The sequence below is a fragment of the Thermobia domestica genome, chromosome 7 (genome assembly GCF_964235325.1).
Source record: "Thermobia domestica chromosome 7, izTheDome1.hap1.1, whole genome shotgun sequence".
NCBI lineage: Eukaryota > Metazoa > Arthropoda > Insecta > Zygentoma > Lepismatidae > Thermobia > Thermobia domestica.
Genome location: NC_137460.1, coordinates 111,132,610 through 111,153,407, shown reverse-complemented (window position 1 = coordinate 111,153,407; position 20,798 = coordinate 111,132,610). Strand labels below are relative to the sequence as shown.

The window sequence follows — 20,798 nt, the reverse complement described above, 5'->3', positions numbered from 1 at the left end:
CACCTGTATGTACATGCAAATAGAACATAAAAAGAGTTGACGTTAATATTAGTCCACTGGCCACGACGCACAAGACATTGCGATAACTTGACTGTGGGAACATTTAGATAACGAACTGGTAAAGCGATGTGGCTGGCGTCGCCCTAGTGCTCGACACCTGGTGTGCTCTGAATCGCAGTATTTCCATAAATGATTGGAAGATACACTTAATTCAGTTCCAAATAACCATAGAACATAGTTTTTTTTTTTATATTACTAAGTTAGGGAGAAACACTGAGTTGCTTCGTTGCTCACTGAAATGTTCTCACCACAAAGTAACGTCTTAGATATATATATATGAAAAAACGATGAAAGACTTCTTTATTCAATTGCGTGGGAAAGAAGCAATTCCCATCGAAGAATGAACTTATTGGCATCGCAGAATATAGTATAAATCGAAAAAAATATTACTGTCTTTCCAAAATATATAGAGCATCCACAAAAAATACTTCTATAACCTGGTGTCGGTTATAGAAGAAAAATCGGGAAATAAAGATAAAAGAGCTTATTCTATAAAAAGGATTATCATCTTTTCTCTGCAGTTGTTTGCTTTATCTTTCACTAACACAGTAAATTAATATTTACAGAAAAAAAACAGACACAACAAGATTGTATTTGTAGTGTTTAGACCTTTCTGAGTGAGAGTGCTATTTCCCTTTTCGTTGTTCATGATGGGGTAGCATACTTTAAATCGTGGCTTTTAAAATGTATTCTTTCTGGAGCTGGTGGGAGGAAGGGCAAATTGTCTAGGGCTAGCCCTGGCAACAGTGAACATTAAAAGTAATCTTCATCTATTATGGTTTTTTATACATAAATCAGCCAGTTTATTATTATTATTATTATTATTATTATTATTATTATTATTATTATTACTACTACTACTACTACTACTACTACTACTACTACTACTACTACTACTACTACTACTACTACTACTACTACTACTACTACTACTACTACTACTACTACTACTACTACTACTACTACTACTACTACTACTACTACAACAACTACAACTACTACTACTACTACAACAACTACAACTACTACTACTACTACTACTACTACTACTACAACAACAACAACAACAACAACATCATATTTTGGCAGACAGAGTCAAAATGAATATCCTTCATTTAACATTTTACTCCCATAGGCTAAAAACTTACCTTTACGTAAGATGGACATAGCTGTCTAAAACATTGAAGTGATATTTTCTATGAGTGAAGTATATTGGCAAGATTATTAATTAATTAATTTATTATTAATTATAAATTTGTGCTTGCAGGATTGGCAAAACGCGAAGACATATTTTGAGAAATCCCTCTCGGAACACAGGACTCCTGAAGTGAAGACTCTTCTGTCTGACGTGGAAAAGAGAATCAAAGACGAAGAACGGAAGGCGTATGTTGATCCTGAGAAAGCAGAGCAAGAAAAAGAACTAGGAAATGAATTATTTAAACAAGGTTAATTTCTGCTAATTACTAATTGATACGATAGGCTGTGTAAATAGTAAATAAAGATTCCCTTACCTTAAAACATCCAAAAGACAGGTTATCTGCGTACGACTTCGAGGCACTCGGCGCCTCTTCCTCACCACATCTAAAGCATTATGAGCACAACTTTATTTTTTACTAAGTTTTGGTTACATTCGTTATAGTTCAAAATTTCTAACCAACACCTGTGAGTTTATTGGGGAGACCGAAGTCGGTTTGATCAAACGGTTCCGTTTGATTTCAGGTGTATAATTTGGTTCCTGACATAACTTGTCGCAATCTGATCTTCACCTGCTTATCTTCTTGAAATGTACAGAACAGTAACAAGTCGATTTCATAGTTTCTACTCACAAATCTTATGTACTTAACTATAGAGTTTCTATGAACCTGTATTACAGTGTCATCAGTTTGCTAACTGGTTCACAGTTCAAGATCGTCAGTCGTTTATTATTTGTGATTTTACGTAAAAGTAAGTACCAAGGATTTTTCATTACCTGTAAATTGGGAAGATAAGGAAATCTTAATATCAAACTTCACTGTAATATCTTCACTCTTATTCTACAGGATTGGTACGCGAAGAAATTCATCTGTCCTATTTTTTTATGTAGTGTTTTTTATGAGCATTCTTAGGAAGAAGTGAGGAGTGCCTCGAAACCGGAAATTTGTGCAGTTTTTATGGCTTTTAGATGTTTTTAAGGGATGATGATTTTTATTTATTGTCCAGGTTAGCGTCATTAATACGTTTTAAAAGCGAAGTTCTTTAACCCTTTTAAATTCTTGCCTTTTTCGGCGTTTTTCTTGAGTCTCAGATAAGCAGCGACAGTATCATCCCTATTTACCCTAGGATCATGGTTCATACCTAGTTTTTCTCACAATGGAACAGCCTTTCAAACGGTACCACTTACATGTCCCTATGATGTACCAGAAGGGAATTATTTGAGGTAAAATCGGGATTTTTTGAAAAAAAAACTACTTCAAAGTTGCCAGCTGAGGCTCTACCGGGTCTGCGCACAAACCTCCAAAAATTTGGAAAAATACTACGTAGTGTACTAATTACTTGTGACAAATTCGAATTTCCTGTCTTAAGGGCGGGAAAATTTTTTACCCATGTTGAGAGAGCATAAAAAAAAATGCCCAAAAATTCCCTAAAATGCACCCTACAAGTTTAAAAAAAATTCTAACACGTCCCTAATGATTGTAAAATTATGGTTCATACGTCCTTTTGTTCAGAATGGAGAAGCTTTTCAGGTGGTATCACCCGCATGTCCCTCGGACATCCCTAAGGAGGGAAACATTGAGGAAAATAGGGATTTTTACTGAAAAATCCCTTTTTCCCCGGTTTGGAGCCTTCTGGTGCGGCCCTAGGTAAACATAGAGATCTGGAAATCACTTTCAATAATACTACGTAGTGTACTAATTACTTGTGCCAAATACCAATTTCCTATCTTCAGTACTAAAGACGGGAAAAATATTTTCCCCTTCAGAGAATATTTCCGGAATTTCCCAAAGATACTGTATAAATTTCAAAAATTTCTTGATACGTCCCTAATTATCGTAGGATCACGATTCATACGCCATTCTCTTAAGAATAGAGCAGGCTTCCAGATTGTATTACCCTCATGTCCCTCGGATGTCCCTAAGGGGGCGCGGTGGCTCAGTGGTAGAGCGTTCACCTCTGGTACTTGGGGTCCCGGGTTCGATCCCAGCCCACGCCAAGTGAACTTTGTGGTGGACAAACACCGTACTCGTGGGTTTTCTCGGGGTTCTCCCGTTTCCTCCCACTTTCTTCATTCCACCATTTCACTCATCTCTCATCATCACCGTCTCCTTTAGCCTAACCGGCATAACCGTGGGACGTAAAACTTAAAGATTTCATTTCATTTCGGATGTCCCTAAGGAGGGAAAAATTGAGTAAAATAGGGATTTTTGCTGAGATCTTTTTCCCGTTTTGGGGCCCTCTGGCGCGGCCCTGGGTTAACATAGAGATCTGGAAATCACTTTAAAAAATATTACTTAAGGTACTAATTAGTTGTGCCAAATACCAATCTCCTATCTCCAATACTAAGGGCGGGAAAAATATTTTCCTCTTCTGCGAATATTTCCGAAATTTCCCAAGGATACTATACAAACTTCAAAAATTTCCTGACACGTCCCTAATTATCGTAGGATGATGATTTATACGTCGTTCTCTTCAGAATCAAGTAGGCTTTCAGAAAGTACCACTCAAATGTCCCTATCATGTAGCCGAGCGGAGCAAGAATCGCGAAAGTGGGGTTTTTGGTCAAAAAATGTCCTTTTACCCTTTTGTCCCTCTGAACCCCCCATTTATGTTGACGAAGAGATCCGAAAAAATTCTCATAAAAACTAATGGGTCCACTGATTGTTTATGGAAATGTTAGGATTCTAGGATTAAAGAGAAGCTCACCAAAAAATGTTGAAGTTAGACCTCGGTAAAAAAAAAAAAAAAAAAAAAGGAATTTGTAAATTGATGACGTCATACCCCCCTATGTTCTGACGCTCGGAAGCGTATAGACCCTTCCAAGTCTTTCTTGAATGCCTCCTCTCTTGGAAAATAATAATAATAATAATAATAATAATAAAAACGAACTAAATAGCATTCTTAGTTCTCTTTTAATCGAATCTTTAAGACACTACAATATCGGTCGAAAACGACCGAAAAAACTTAAAAGGGTTAAGTAGAAATAGTATTTAATATGTTTGTTTATGATTAGATAGACTGTGAGCGTCAATCGTATGGATATTACACATGGAGTGCGTAGTCTCAAACAAACAGGAAAGATAACTTTGGAAAGACCGCGTAGAGTGTAGGGATATAATAGAAGAGGATCTCAGAGAAATAAAATGTTAGAATACTTTGCCTTGGCACAGAATAAAATCCAATGTAGATATGAAGATAAACCTTCGTATTTTTTAATCCATGGTGTGTTACGCAATAATATTTACATTAACTCCTTTCTGCATGATTTTTTTCTTTTAGCGAAAAAAAAAATCAGTATTGGAAATTCTCATGTGGGAACTTGAAAAATGAATTAAAACTTGAATTTTAGATTTTTCACTTAATTCCGACGAGAAATAAGTAAGTGCCATATATGACACATTTACAACTCTCAAAGAACATGCCAGAGGACACCAACATCTCTTATTCATACATGTTACTATCTCACACAGCAGACAAAACAGTCATTTGATGCCTTTGATAAATCACAAAAAAGCTACAGTGAAAAAAGGGTATGTGCCATATATGGCACGGCATGCAGTAAGGGGTTAACGTACTATGCTTAATGGATAAAAGTACTTCGATAGTTTTGAAAACAATGGAGTGCGTGTAAAATTTTGTAGCACTCTTGTGTGAGAAAGTACATATCTACATAACTAAACGTAAACTTTTTAACTTTTCTAGGTGATTATGCTAATGCCATAAAACATTATACGGAAGCCATAAAAAGGAATCCTGATGACCCCAAGTACTATAGTAACAGAGCAGCGTGTTACACGAAGTTAGCCGCCTTCGATTTGGGTTTGAAAGACTGCGATAAGTGTGTTGAATTAGATCCAAAATTTAGTAAGTATATCTCAGTTATTAAAATGGCATGCAGTATTATTTCAGAAGTAGTAGTACTGTATTTTTCATTATTATTATTATTATTATTATTATTATTATTATTATTATTATTATTATTATTATTATTATTATTATTAAAGAATGGTTAGCTTATATGACTTTCCTAATAATTACTTTTTTCCCTAATATTCCAATAAGAGATGCTGTTCAAAAGTTCGTAGCTCAACCCAGGAGCAATGGACATGGAATGATGAAATTGTACAATTAGTCTACATACGCCTCCCGAAGTTCATTTCACTTCCTTGCACGGTGCTCTCATTTTTGTTGACTAGTTTAAAAAATTCTAAAGATTGAGCACTAATGATGGCCTTATCAGATCCAAAATAGCATCCTTTCAAGTGTTGTTTCAGTTGGGGAATAGTATGGCGAAGCTAGACCTGGGAAATAGAGGGGATGATCTAGATATTGAAATCCTAGATCATGCAATGTCAGTTGTATTTGCAGTGTTCGATGAACAGGGACATTGCCTTAAAAAAAAAAAAAGCGTTGCACTTCCAATTGTCTTTCGGTTTTATGAGAAATGCAAAGTAATGCTCTGCATTAAATGTCTGACCCTTGGGCAGGTAGTCTATGACTACGACTCCATCCTGGTCCCAGAAGAATGTTGCACTGTTCTAACTTCTCTCTCTCTCTCTTGAACTTCTTGGGAAACCTACCTCCATTCCATTGACTTTGTTTCATTGCAGGACCGTAGTGGTACAATCATGTTTCGTTTCTAGTTACTAGTCGTGACAGAACTTCAACATTGCGGTCAAAATAGAATATAACTTCCCTTGATGCCCTCACTCTTTCATGCTTTTGATTTGCTAAAAGTTCCCGAGAAATGTCTGCAGTCTGCTACACATTTTGCTGAGATTCTGCGATTTTCAATAATAATGTCATAAATTTCATCCACTGTTCCGGAAACATTATTCTTGTGTTCCTGCACAGGGAGCATCATGTGTTGAGAAATCGTCACATTTAAACTATGCTACCCACTTCTTCACCACTTAATATGACGGAGGAGAGTTCCTAATGTTTCACTAATTTCCACATGAATTTGCTTTGATTTTCCTTGGTGGAACAAAAATTTCATGACAACTCGGATCTCGATGTTCGTGAAATTCGTTGGTTGGGCACACATGATCACTTCAAGGGCCTGAAAAACACAATAAGAATTTTGTTACTAATACAAAAATTGGTATTTGTACATACAGAGATATCTTCTTTAAAACTGCACAGTTTCATCTTTCTACCGGCACTCTTTCTGGGTTAGGCTATGAATTTTTGAGCGGCTCCTCGTGTTTCTCACATTGACTGAAATTTATGGCAGTAGACTACTGAAAATGACAAAGTAAAATGGGAAAGTAAGAATACTCTTAAGCGCAATAACACATAGACAAACAGATGAACAAAATGTAACACTTAAAAGTAATTAAGTAACTTAGCTCACATGTGCTATTAGTTTTTAAAAGAATGTATGGACACATTAATATGCGTTGTAATATTTATAAGGAGTATAATTTTGGCCATTTGACTGTAGCTTTCCACAGGTCCTTCTTAGTTGCAGGTTCTTACCGGAAAAGTTCACCGCATTTCTTGAAGGCAGCTATGTTCACTGATTAAGTACTGTTGTTTTTAAGAAACTACCGTTCGTATTAATACAAGAGGTAAAAGAAAGCAACAGCTCAAAACTGAAATTTCCATTTAAGATGATTTTGTTTGAGTATACTTGAAAGCAGTCTAATCAATTTTGTCCATAACTTCGGGCACACGTTCCACAAATTAGGCAGTGTGTGTGGACGTTTTTTTTTAATGATCATGATGATTATTATTATTTATTATTATTATTGGTTCCCACTCACCTGGAAAATCTGGAATAGTCAGGGAATCCAGCTTAGCACTAAAAGTCCTGGAAAAGTCAGGGAATTTCACTAAAATGTCTGAATACCTGGAAAAGTCAGGGAATTTCACTAAAATGTCTAAATACCTGGAAAAGTCGGGGAACTTCATAACTTACTGTTTAAATTTCATTTAGCTACAGCAGGCATTTCTTATGTAATGACAAATGCTTGAAAGAGGTGGCAATTCTTGCTACTGGAGCCAGTGGTTTAATATTTCCACTTATATATATATATATCTAATTCTTCTTCTGCATTCTAATGTGGAAAGTCAGTGTCTTCTGCACTTGTACATGTTTTTTTTACAAAAGTGAATAAAATCTCTAATATTTTTATAGTGATACATGATTCTTGAGAATAGACAATCCAGTGTGCCCTGTTACTATATGAATGTACTTGCTTTTCTTGTTGTTAGTATTTAAAGATGAGATGATTCAGATTCCTGGGATGGAAAAATAATGTTAGATCGTTTTTGAAATTATTTGGAAGCTAATGTGCCATCTATGTTCAAAGCAGTTTAAGAAAAGAATACATTGAAATTTTGTAATGAATCTATTTTCATGCAACTATGATCTTTATTTTCTCATGGAATTATGAAATGTTTCTGTTGTTTCCATAATGATAGTAATCTATGTATGTGGATAATCCATTTCATGGTGATTGAAATCCACTTACCGTATCTTTTAGATTTGGACTTTAATTATGCACCAGGGGCCGCGGTGGCTCAGTGGTAGAGCGTTCACCTGTGGTGCTTGGGGTCCCGGGTTCGATCCCAGCCCCCGCCAAGTGGACTTTGTGATGGACAAACACCGTGGGCGTGGGTTTTCTCGGAGTTCTTCCGTTTCCTTCCACTTTCTTCATTCCACCATTTCATCCATTACTCATCATCACCGTCTCCTTTAGCCTAACCGGCATAACCGTGGGACATAAAACTCAATGAAAGATTTCATTTCATTTTTTTTTTAATTATGCACCGATACAAATATGTGCTACAAAACGGTGTACCTGGAAATTTCTGAGAAGTAACCTGGAAAACCTGAAAAAGTCAGGGAATTTGATCTTGGAAAATGAGTGGGAACCCTATGATTGTTGTTGTTATTATTATTATTCAAAGTGCCCAAATGCACAGAAGTTAATCGATGTAGCATCTCGCAGGAATATCCGAATATACGATATATTCTAAATGCTAGTTTCACCTAGTATATCGGCTATGTATGCAACGGGTCCAGTATCTGTTTCACTTCCAGCTGTAAATCCTGACTGGTAATTCATGCACACTTGTTTTGGACCTTCTCACACTCCTGGCGAGACTCTTTGTGTAGGGGGATTGTCCTTGCTGATCATTAAGTGAAATTGACGAACCATATAAGCTGTACGTTTTGGCTTTGGGATCTTTCGTAGATACGGTGAAACCTCTTGAAAAAACATCATTTCTTAGTTGCATTATTGGCGTTCGCCTCCCAGAATGTTGCTGTATTGTGGTAGCATATACTCCAATGCACAGGCTTCTGCCTGCTGTGCTTCTCTTTCGCACGTCGAGATTACACAACCTTGGATATCTGTCAAACTTGCTCCATCTGTGTCAATCGACTGTCCATATTCTTTTGTTGACAATTGTACATCCATGTTTAAAAATGTTTTTTCGTAATCAATATTCTTCTTTTCTTTATTCCGCTTTTTTCTTTCGAGCTTATGAATCAAGGCATTTTTAAAGCAAATTGCCTGTGTGTGTAAATCAGAAAATACTTTCAAGAGTTTTCCCACTGCAAAGTAACCGCGTTAAAGAAACTTATCACTGTATTCTCGATCTGTAACACATACATGTATTATTACTTTTTTATCTTTTAATTTAACTCTTAAAACAAGAATCTAACTTAATTTCTTTGTACATTTCAGTTAAAGGTTGGATAAGAAAAGGAAAAATCCTTCAGGGGATGCAACAGTCAAGTAAAGCTTTAACTGCCTACCAAAAGGCTCTAGAAATAGATCCAACAAATGCCGTAAGTATTTACGTCTTAAACATGAAGAATTGAGAGTCGGATGAACCAACTGTACACCAATTAAAACTAAGAGAGCATGGATCTTACTACTGTATTGGATGTGTCTGCATCTATATAGTTCGGCTGCTCCGGAAATATTTATTCCGGATCATAAAGTATGAAAATTTCTGTTACCGCATACTAGCGGTATGGAAGCGAGTATTGATCTCCGATATTTCTCTTCTCATTAAAGTAGAAATGGGCCACTTTGGCTCTCATCCCTTCATGTGTTAGTTTAAATTAGAAGGTAATCTCGTTAACGTATATTTAAAGAGTTTTAACTTCCTATCTCAGATCCTGGCGTTGAATTGTTAATTATATTCTGATAATTATAAAGAACTACGGCTTACGGCAATGGTAAAAGTACCCACGCTTAGATAAATTTCTAATTGCGCTTTTTGTACTTACTTGAAAGTGTGAAATCCAATTAAACTGTTGTTAAACAAATTAATGCATGGAGTCACGAAAATATTAACCTCAAAGTTGGAATATAAATATTTACTTGTAACTCAAATATTATTGAACATAAAGCAAAAATACCTGAATATATATCATACTACAAACATTTATTTCTTAATAAACATGTCATTTCTTACTAAGATAATTAAAAAGTAATATCCGCATATGAACACATGTTGAACAGTTGCACTGTTCGAGAACTTTTTCAGGTTACTGCCTTTTTAAAATTATTTTTAGTAATAATTTCTTATATTTAAATATTAAAAAAAAACGCTGATCTTACAAAATTGTTCAATAAAAGAGATTGAAGTGTATGTATCTTGTGTATCGTAGGATTTATGTTTATAACGCTCATTATTTCAACACCTTAAAACCCTCTGGTGTTTTTTCAAAGTAGACATAACCTAGAAGTCATAGATCACATGTAGATTCTAGTACCGGAAATTTTCATCCACATCAAATGTAAACAAAACTTTAAACACTGCAATATATTCACTGGAATAAACCGTAGTAATACTGCCGATCACTGAACAAAACAGAAAGTAGTTGCTTGTAACGAACTGTATATATTCAGAATTACATCGCCATACTTATTCGCCTTTGTTCAGTTACCGACATTCTTACTAATGTTCGTTCCAGTGAATATTTATTGTTCCAAGAAGTTTAATATGTGGATGAAGATTTGAAGTACCGGAATGTAGATGTGCAAATTGATCTACGACTACTAGGTGACTTGTTCTTTAAAAGACATTCGAGGATTTTAAGGTTTCTAAGTAGCAAGAATATGCTAGGTACGTTGACTTTATTATTATTATTTTTAATTATACACTAGTTGAAATGCCCGTTCATCGCACGGAGAAAAAAAGTTTATGGAAAATACTTAAACTATCTTCTCCTCGTTGGATACACATTTCAATGAAAGTTTAATGATAAAAACTGTATTTTAGTCTATGTTAGATTACACTTTGAATCTCTTTACCTCTTACTGTAGGATACGCCCTATAATCAAAGTAAAGTGCTAAAAAAGCAGGTCGAGTTCTAAAATTCATGTCGAACTGTTTAACCGTTTCCCCGTGATGTGATCACAAGCAACAGATGGCGTTGGTTTCAAAATGAAGGAATTAATTATAGAAAATCTCTCTTTCCCGTCAAAACTGAAATCTTAAGAAACACTGAGACACTGCCTCTTATTGCAAATAAGTTTGTAGTGCTGGTATGATCATGCTAACTTAATGTGCTCTGAAATACTGTATTTTTGGCATAAATTTTGAATCCCCCGTAGTCTTCTTAGGATGCGCCTTTTAATCAAAGTAACATTATAAAATCCAGTTCATTGTAACTGATAACTATATCCGAAAAATTCATTTCAAACTATTCAGCCGTATTTTCGTGATTCGATCACCCACGAGAGCACTTTCATATAGATACATGCGTATTACACAAAAAATGATAAATTGAACATTTTATACAGAATTGTACTGAGTTTTTACACAATATTAAAAATAAAGTCCTGTTACCGATAATGCCTGAGATATAAGCAAATTTATGTATTAACTATGAGTTTAATTGATCCTATGAACGAATATGTTAAACAATAGTGTATTGAATTTGTGTCCTCGAATTACAGTAAAAAGCGGAATTATAAATGTATGTAAGTACGGAATTTTTTATCATATTGGCATAGGCATAGTTGTTTGCCATCAACGTAACTCACCATCTATAGTATGGCACGGAAGGTGTGACGTAAAGACCAAGATTCCTTCCTTCATAATGTCGGCATTGCATAAGGACATGTAAAATGAACCGTATCAGTGTAAGCGTCATGTATCGAACGTAACCAACACACACTTCTATATTCCAATAATTTTAAGTACATCTGTTACCTTCGTCAGGCGATGAAGTTGAGAACTGTTATACTTCAGTATTATACAGCTTTCAAAAAGGATACAATTCAAACAGCAATATTTTTTGTTTATATATTTTCAGTTTCTCAAAAACGAAACACTAACCTACGTTGCTTCTTTCTTTAACATATGTAACACAATAAACATTCACGGTTTTGTTTCAACCTGTTGTTTTAAATCATTGTTATCAACTCTCATACACAAATAATTTGAACATGTTTTAGTCTGATTTACCTGAACATGTATTCGGAATTGAACTCGTCGAACAAATCGAACAGAATGGCTTTGAATACTGAATTCAAGGGGGAACTAATGAACACCACATTACCTCAGTATGAAATGTGCTTCACATGTTGATACCACCATGTTCCTTTCCAAAAAAGCCATATATATATATTTATATATTGCATGTACCGCGCATTGAAGGCCAATTTCGGTGGTCATCCGCCTCACTGGTGTTGTAGGATTAAAATAAAATGCAACCGCTTGGAAAGATTTCATAAAGTAACTTGTTTCAGACTATACAATTTGACTAAAATCAAAACTCATTTTTTGATATATATTCTTTTGTCATAAGAAGCAGAAAAAAACTATATAGATAGTGAATTCTCTTTCTTGCGCTTTAGATAGAAAGCTCTCCTTTTCTAAGTGAACATCTGCATTTGAGATAAAGTAACTGGTGAGAAATCAACATCGCCTTACTGCGAAGAAACTAAGGTAACAGTGTTATTTTCTCCATTGCATCAGGTGGGTAGAACCAATCTTGTCTCCAGATACCAATATTGCCAATTACTGATATTTGAACTTAACCATTTCTGTGTTAATCATATACGAATATTTAGTGACCTGTTAATACTTCTCAAGAACTTGAGCTGGAAACACTATGAGAAGCCACTATGAACCAAAGTCTCCCAAATTAAGTCAATTGTGTAACGCGTGTTAAGATATTCATGAATATCCAGCCCTTCGTCTTCGCGCAGGACATAACTACAGAGTACATTTCCACATTTTAATACCGTTGAGGATCGAAGTACTCCTTTTTTTTTTTTTTTTTTTTTTTTTTTTTTTTTTTTTTTTTTTAATCATAAGGTGTACGATCTCAGGTCGCAGTTTGATATTCATTGAATGCACAGTGTAGGATAATGACAACAAGAGATCCAAGACATTATATTGAAATCATATACTAAAGATACCTCAGTTATGGATTTATTTAACAAAGGTAACAGTGGAAAGGTATTTCTAAATACAATAAGAATACGAATAATAACTCACCGAATATCAGGTCACTAGAAACATATCACATTTAAGTTATTATATGTAACTTACAAGTTCATATATAATATACCATGTTCAAAGCCACACATTGTAGGTTTGAATACTACTTAATTTCTGTAGTTTACAACAACTCGAATCACTTCTCTCAAAATCGAAATACATTTTTCTTCCATTGCAATGATTTAATACACTCACAAAGATAAAATTATACCGGTTCGATGACTAGCCAATCTCCCTTCCTACAGTTGAAATAATAGTTTCATTAATGGTCACATTTGGCACTACTAGTCTGAATAAGCTATGAAATTAGATTATAACTTATTTTTTAAAATTTTTTGCGATTACTTCAACTCATTACACATCGCTCCTCCTAACGCAAAAAAAGGTTAACTTATTATGAATTATAATATCCCAAAGAATTCAGTTTAAACTTATAATTATTTTTACATTGCCACTGCTGTAGTATTAAAAAGCAATTGAACTTCTGTGTTTCAGGAAGCATTGGAGGGATATAGAACGTGCAGTGTAGCAGTAAATTCCAATCCCGAAGAAGTAAGAAAACGTGCAATGGCTGATCCTGAAGTGCAATCCATTCTCCGAGACCCAGCCATGAGATTAATTCTGGAACAGATGCAGAATGATCCGAAGGCATTACAAGAGTACGTATTACTTTGTTAGCTCATCTTACAGACACATTTATTTTCCGAAACAAATGTATTACATATATCAGTCTATATTTTCCTTTTCTCTTCTCTCTTTCTCTCTCTATATATGAGGGTTTCTAAAACTTGCGCCCTACTCAGCACGTAGTAATACTATAGGAGAAATAAATGAATATGACCTTTACTCTCCGAGGTCTCATTTTGATAGTAGAGCCCGCTAAAAAAATATTATGGTACATGGTAAAATAAGTGTATAGCAGGAGCCACGGTGTCTGTGATAGAGCGTTCACCTCTGGTATGTAGAGTCCGTAGTTCGATCTCAGTTCCCCGCCAAATTAACTTCGTGGTAGACAAACACTGTGTGCGTGAGTTTTCTCGTTTCTTCCTTCCTTCATTGCACTATTATCATTCATCAGTCTCCCTTAGCCTCCGTGGATAACCTTAGGACGCTGAACTCCAAAACCAAACCAAACCAAAGTGTGTGCATTAGGGAAACATGTGATTGGCAACCAGGCAAACAGTGTTCAAATTGCACCATCAGTAACATTTTTTATTTGGCTTAAAACGTTATTTTATTCTTCATGTGAACAGCAACAAAGAAACTAAATGGGAATAAGTGCAAAGAAACATAGATACGCGTCCATTTAGATGTCTGAACGTGTTTAATTTTAGTGAAGAGTTGGCATATGATTGTGAACGTTCTGAGAAACAGATAAGTTACACACATGTGCATTCTGTGTAAGCTTTTATCATGCCAAACTGTTAAGATGCTCACGTTTTAGTGCGCGTAGGTCTGGTTCGAGTCCAAATGACGCACTAGAACGTGGTAACGGAGTATAGAGACCTTTGAAGTCAATCAGTAGTGAGAGTTCGCGCATGACGAATAAGTGCTAAGATTTATCACTGACAAAGGTCAAATTGTGGCGTATCACGGGCTTAGTGCTGTCGATCGCCCAAACTACAAATTACTGCACTAGTGGGATGTTCGAGAACAGTAGTATTGAAAGTGTGCCAAGTTTCGTGTCAGTAATGGAAAGTGACGAACCATCGCAGAAATGTATATGATTGCGCAAGGCTAACAGTCGGAGTAAAGGTCACATTTGGCGACTGGTACCGACTCAGGCGCAGCACGATGCAGTAGCAGACTACCCAATACAACGGAACCATTGTCAACTCAAAACCATATATCCTGTTTCCATTCGCCGTGTACTATCGTGTCTGTTTTTTTCAGTAGACGCATTCAGTGTCACTTGCTCTTCACCTAGATTCAGCAACAGCAGTGACATGCAGATTGGACGATGGGAAAGAGAAACGGGAAAAAGGTCTTGTGGTCAGATAAATAACTATTTTTGCTCCACTCTGTGATAGACGTGTTGGGTAGAAACTTCATGAGATGCTGGATCCCTCCTGCATGATGTCAACATTACAGGCTGATACTGCTGGGCGTGTGATATGGGGCATGTTTACATAGCAAGAAGTAGGTCGCATGATGGCTGTAAGCGAACTCATGACTCGTCCAGTGTCACAAAAGACAACAATTGTAGCAAAATGTCATATATTGTCATTTTGTGGTTGTTGCTAAAGTTTTGTTAATCTACCGAAAATACAAGTTACATTGCTTACCATTGTCGTGGAATATTGATCACTTGTGAGATAAGTAATTTAACGCTCCTTACGGGAGAGAATGTGTTATCGATCAATCAAATTCATGGAAAATATACTTGATGTTGATACTAATTCCAAGGTTATGATAACGTGCTTCATATATAATCCTGTCAAATCAATATATGTTGAACCTCAAACTCAACGGACATACGACATAACTTGTGCATTAAAAACCTAAAGAAAACTGTTTGTGATATTGTGTAATCAGAAGTGAATTGTGTGTTGTATGGTACATAATTGTATGTGCTTTATCAAGTTTCGAGGTGGGGAATATGAACTGAGTTACGTAGTTATTGGTCATGGTATTCATTAGGATATTTTCTCTTCATTTTTATGTTCATGATACTTATATTTATGTGATCGTAATTTTCTTCGTTTTGATGTGTTTTGGTTACTGAACTATTCAGACATATTTATTAATAGTGTAATTTACAATCCTGATGTTGATTAACTCATTTAATGTTAGCATTTGGTAAATTATGGACATAAAAATGCAAGGAATATATAATTTTTGCAGTATAAAGTGCCATCTTGTAGTGTCATCTTTAAAATTTATTTTGCCATTTTTGGTATTTAATTTTACCACAACTGCCGGTCTTTAATAATAAGTTATAATAATAATCCACCTAACGTTGACCTTCTGTGCAGAGAATAAATAGTTCGAAGAACACTGTACAGACTTTCAACATGTTCATGGTCTATATACTCTCCGAATCTCAGCTCTGTTAAACACATGTGGGACACTGTAAAACGAGAGGTCCAGCCTCTTAAACCCCCCCCCCCCCTTCTCTCTACTTTCGTAAGTTAGCATCTCGGCATTTATGACTGCATTACACGCACCTTAGTTGCTTATACCAGTGGACGACTACCGACATCTCATTACACCCTTCCATTTCAGATCGTTGCTGTATGGAAATGGGATGCAAGAGGTGCATCCTGTTAGGGGACAGGTCATAGTCTACGATAGTAGGTCGATAATTATGCATACTAAGAAGTGTACACTATAGACAATCTTCGTTGCACTGGGGCTCAGTGGGTGGGGTCCCTGGTTCGATCCCCGATCAAATAAGTTTGTGGTGGACATCATGTCCGTGGGTTTTCTCGCAGTACTCCCACATTCTTATTCCACCAATTCCATCATTTACTTGCCTTAAACATCCACTTCCCTTAGCCTAACAGGCATAAACGTGGCACGTTAAACTGAATTATTTCATTTTCGTAAGCACTAAACTCTTAATCAAATAGGGGAGGGAAAGAAGTTAGAAGAAGAGCAACGAAAAATTAAAGATTAGAGGTAGCTGTGAATCATCTTGATGAAAGCCGTGTTGGAATCCAGGTATGTGATACTGACGCCAAGTTCATAGTAGAGAGCTTTAACGAAGGAAGATAAAACTAATGTGACTAAAAGAACGAAGCAATAATAATGTAATAAAAAAAAATGTACACGTAAATTAACGAGCCAGTTAACAGGAGTTAATAATAAATACTGATCATGAAGAATATGAAACGCTCGTTATCCTTGATGCTGTGTGACGACGTTGGAAGATGGGTAACTGGTCCCATACTAGATTGCCAAGTGTATATGTGGATCCTATGTAGTGATTGTGAACATACATTGAATTTTCTCTCTCATCTCCATATCTGCGGTCACGCACAGAACCGTCACTGTGTCACACAAATGACTGCTGAATATCACTCCTCCATTCGTATCGCCACTACGGTCTGTGCCGATACTAACGAAAACGTTCTCTGCGATAAGCAACTGTCAGGAGTAATCCTGTAAAAGGAACGTAAAAACGACTTCAGCAAGCGTGTTTAGTATTCGTGTACTAAAATGTTGGTAGTGGTGGTGGGGGAACGGACAGTGGTAGCTCTCACTATACTGGCTGTTGATATCTCATCAGACAGTCAGCGGTCCGAAAGATCCTTCTGTGGGGAAACCTCCCTCCCACTGTGTACACCATGAGTAGAACACTTAAGCGTCATAGCCCCGAGATCTCTGTATAATGACCATCCGGCTCCTCATAACTTTACGCTGATCACTAAACTTACAATAGGCGTTCGCTCGTGTCATCTTGGCATTGCAGACAGATCGTGATTCACATTCAACTTAATTTGTCATGTTCACTTAAAGGATATCCCGTCCGCCTCATTTAACAGAATATAGATTAGATTGTGAAACTAGAACAGTTTATACTGAAACATGTATGTAGACGTAGGTGTCGTGACTGGGAGTAAAGATTCTGGAATATGAGCAGCACTTTAAATGATAATTGCCTCAATTTGATATCCTTTGCAGCAAATTGCTTAGCTCATATTAAAGTGAATATTGTTTTCCGGATCCTTTCAAGAAACTTTGGACTACAGAAAAATCACATTTTGCTGAATACTAAAAATAAGTTTTTCATATTGCTTGTGCAGACTTAGGTGGTTGTGTATTAATGTATAATAAAGTAAATTTACCTTTTCATGCTTAAATCAATACAGGGAGTACATAAAGTCCTGCAAGAAACTTCGAAACCGTTACGTTTAAGTGTGTAAATTTTGGGGGTTGGAAGAAGGGAAGTTTAAAGTTTTGTTCTGGCCACAATTCTCGATGACGTTTGGGCTGGTAATCACGTGGCTTAAGATGGCGTCTGTTAAAGAAAAGGCATAATGTGTTTTGTGGTTTGTGGAATTAAAATCTTCCGTTTCAGTGCGGAGAAAGTTCCAAACAACGTATGGGAAAACACTCCCAGCAGAAACAAGTATCAAGAGGTGGTACGAGAAGTTCAAAGAAACGGGAAGTGTCAGATTTACCACGTAGTGGAAGGCCAGGAACGAGTGACGATGTGATTCACACGTTGCAGGACAGCGTAGCCAGGAGTCCAATGAAGTCGCTTAAACGTAGGTCATTGGAACTGGGAATATCGAAGTCAACGTTTACACAAAATCGTACGCAAGAATTTGAAGGTCCGGCCCTATAAGTTAAAATTTGTGCACGAGCTGATAGAGGAAGACTGTGACATAAGAATGGAATTCTGTGAGTCAATGCTTACCCGCTTACAAGTAGATGGTGACCTGTCTCGATTTCTGTTTACAGATGAAGCCACATTTCATGTGTCGGGAAAAATGAACGGGCACAACTGCCGAATTTGGGGGGTTGAAAATCCACGTGAATTCGAGGAGCACAAGCGGGGTAGTCCCAAAGTCAATGTGCGGTGTGCTGTTTCAATGGACCACATTATCGGCCCTTTTTTCTTCAAGGAAGAGACGGTAAATGGTAAGAATTATCTGAACATGCTACATACATTCCTTTTGCCAGAACTTACTAGGTTAGGTATCCTTAGTGAGGTCCACATGCAACAGGATGGGGCACCGCCGCACTATGCCCTTCAAGTTCGATAGTTTCTTAACGAAGAATTTAAGGAGAGATGGATTGGCCGAAAAGGACCCACACCTTGGCCTGCAAGATCACCAGATTTGTCGCCTTGTGATTACTGGCTGTGGGTTTCCCAAAAAGACTGCAAGAGTGTTTGGACGTGAATGGTGCACAATTGGAGGTTTGGCGGTGAACCTTAACTAGCTGAAACAAAACTTTGGACCTTTCTGCAAGCACACCTAAAAGTATTTGTTAATACGTTACGTAGTTTCCAAGTTATAGAGTTTTGCTTTCCTGCAGGACTTTATGGACACCCTGTATTTGCTCATAATTTCTGATGCCGTCTTCTGGACCAACTAAATTAGATTTTAAACCAAATTGCTGCTACGTGTTATTACATTCTCAAACTTTTTTTGGTGCTTCCAGTAGTTTTGACTTGAATTTTAATTGCTGCTAAAGCACTGAAAGTCCTGTTATTAATCTTGAACTATAAAACTTCAACACTATTATAAAAATTAACAATAATTATTGTTAATACGCTTGATAAGTTACTCTTGAAACTTAATGAATACAGTTGAAGATTGATAGCGATGAGCAACTGATTAAACTTGCATTTTCCACATATAGTGTTGAAATTTTGTTGTTATAGGTTAAGAACAGGACTCGATAGTGCCAGTTAAGATTCAGGTCAAAGGTAAGAAAAAAAAATGGAAATGTAATTCTACGTAGCAACTTGGTTTAGAATCTTTTAATTTAATTGGTCCAGAGGGAGGCATCTGAAATTTGTGGTGCTGAAATATTGACTGAATAATACAATAAAAAACGCACGAAAAGGAGAAGTAAACTTTATTTTATTATATAAAAAAATAAGTTGTTTAATTAAAACAGGGTTCAAATCTTATCGTTAAGTTACTAAACTTCTTTCTACACAATAGGGTATGAAACATAGTAATGTGTTTTTCTTCCTTTGTTTACAGCCACTTGAAGAATCCGGATATTGCTGCCAAAATTCAGAAACTTCTAGAGTCAGGGTTAATAGCCATTCATTAAAGGAGTGGAAATCACTGCTGAAAAAGTTCTATTTGTCCACAAATTATAACCAAACCATGAGTCTTGAGTCGCAAAGAATGATTGGCCTGTTTCGACAGTTGCGTTGTGACGTTGAAAACATCAGAACTGTAATGTGTAATGAAGCTGGTTTGTTTTGTAGTGGACATGAACCTTCGAGAAAATTCAGCAATATATGTTCTTAATTGAACTGTCTATGGTGAATAGGGAAATCGTTTACACTTTTGCTATTATGCTAAGTCAAGAATAAAATCAAACGAACGGCGCTTACAATTCCAGAACACTTTCAGAAGCATTCTTAGTGCTTCACAACATTGTTTTATTTTGGACGTTTAAAAAAAAAAAAATAAATAGACGAAAAGCTATCGGATGTCTGTGTAATGGATCTAACCTGCGTGTACTTTGCTAGCTGTCAAGCTCATTCTGAAATTCATATTTTCTCAGTTTGATGTAAGATCTTTCAAAATGAAAGCGAAGGAAATATACATTACCTCATCGTATTGGCTTAGTTGACATTTATTGTTTTTGTATGTGGTTTTGTTCGAATTGAAAGTAATTCTTAGACTTGAAGAAAGAAAAAAAAAAACTGTTCGAACTTCGTTGTATAGTTCAGCTAATGCTATGTAAGGTGCTATAAAATTATAGCACAGTCTTTTTATATTATGCCATTGTATTGAAATTAATAATAACAATAATAATAATAGTTAAGTTGAATTTTTTTCTTCATGATAAGAAAATTCATGATAATGTAGAATTTAAAATATGGACTTAATCTTGAAAATTTTCCAGTTTGTTACCTTGTTGCATAGATTTTACTTGATTATATTGATAAAATGACGATGAAGAAAGCTTAGGACGCTCAGGTAGGCTTGTATGTTCTTTCGCAAACTCTTCAGTGTGTGGCCGAAGAAGCCAGAAGGTTCATTGCCACAGAAACAAAAATTTGCCAAACCCATTCAGTCAGGATTATTATTGTCTATTTTCTAAATAGTTCTTAATTTGAAATTTAGAAGTAGTATATGTGTTAGAATTATGAATGTGTGTTCCACTCTTACAACAAATCAAACGACAGTAGATACAATTTGCTTCGTAATGGTGTATATTTTTCATATTCAGTACATAAACAATCTATCTTTGAGCAGAATAAAAGTTATCAGCTGCATAAGATTAGCAATGAATGACATAATTTTTACCACCATAAAAATAACTTTCCTCGAAAAGTACAGTATGCAGCAAAAACAGTTCTGAACTTGGCTTACAGATGGCGCGCAGGAGCGCCACATGTATGCTCAATTATGTGTGGACTA

At 36.0% G+C, this 20,798-nt stretch overlaps 1 protein-coding gene across 1 annotated transcript in view; it reads left to right on the top strand.

The window, feature by feature from the left end:
* The window catches only part of Stip1 (Stress-induced phosphoprotein 1), a 64,578-nt gene extending 44,736 nt beyond the window's left edge, over positions 1–19,842 (top strand). Inside the window, exons 7-11 of the mRNA XM_081765137.1 lie at positions 1,328–1,505; positions 4,957–5,118; positions 8,955–9,058; positions 13,231–13,394; positions 19,401–19,842. Of these exons, the coding sequence (XP_081621263.1) occupies positions 1,328–1,505; positions 4,957–5,118; positions 8,955–9,058; positions 13,231–13,394; positions 19,401–19,473 (681 nt within the window). The 3' untranslated portion in view covers positions 19,474–19,842. The remainder of the gene's footprint in view (positions 1–1,327; positions 1,506–4,956; positions 5,119–8,954; positions 9,059–13,230; positions 13,395–19,400) is intronic.
* Positions 19,843–20,798: the final 956 nt, after the last annotated feature.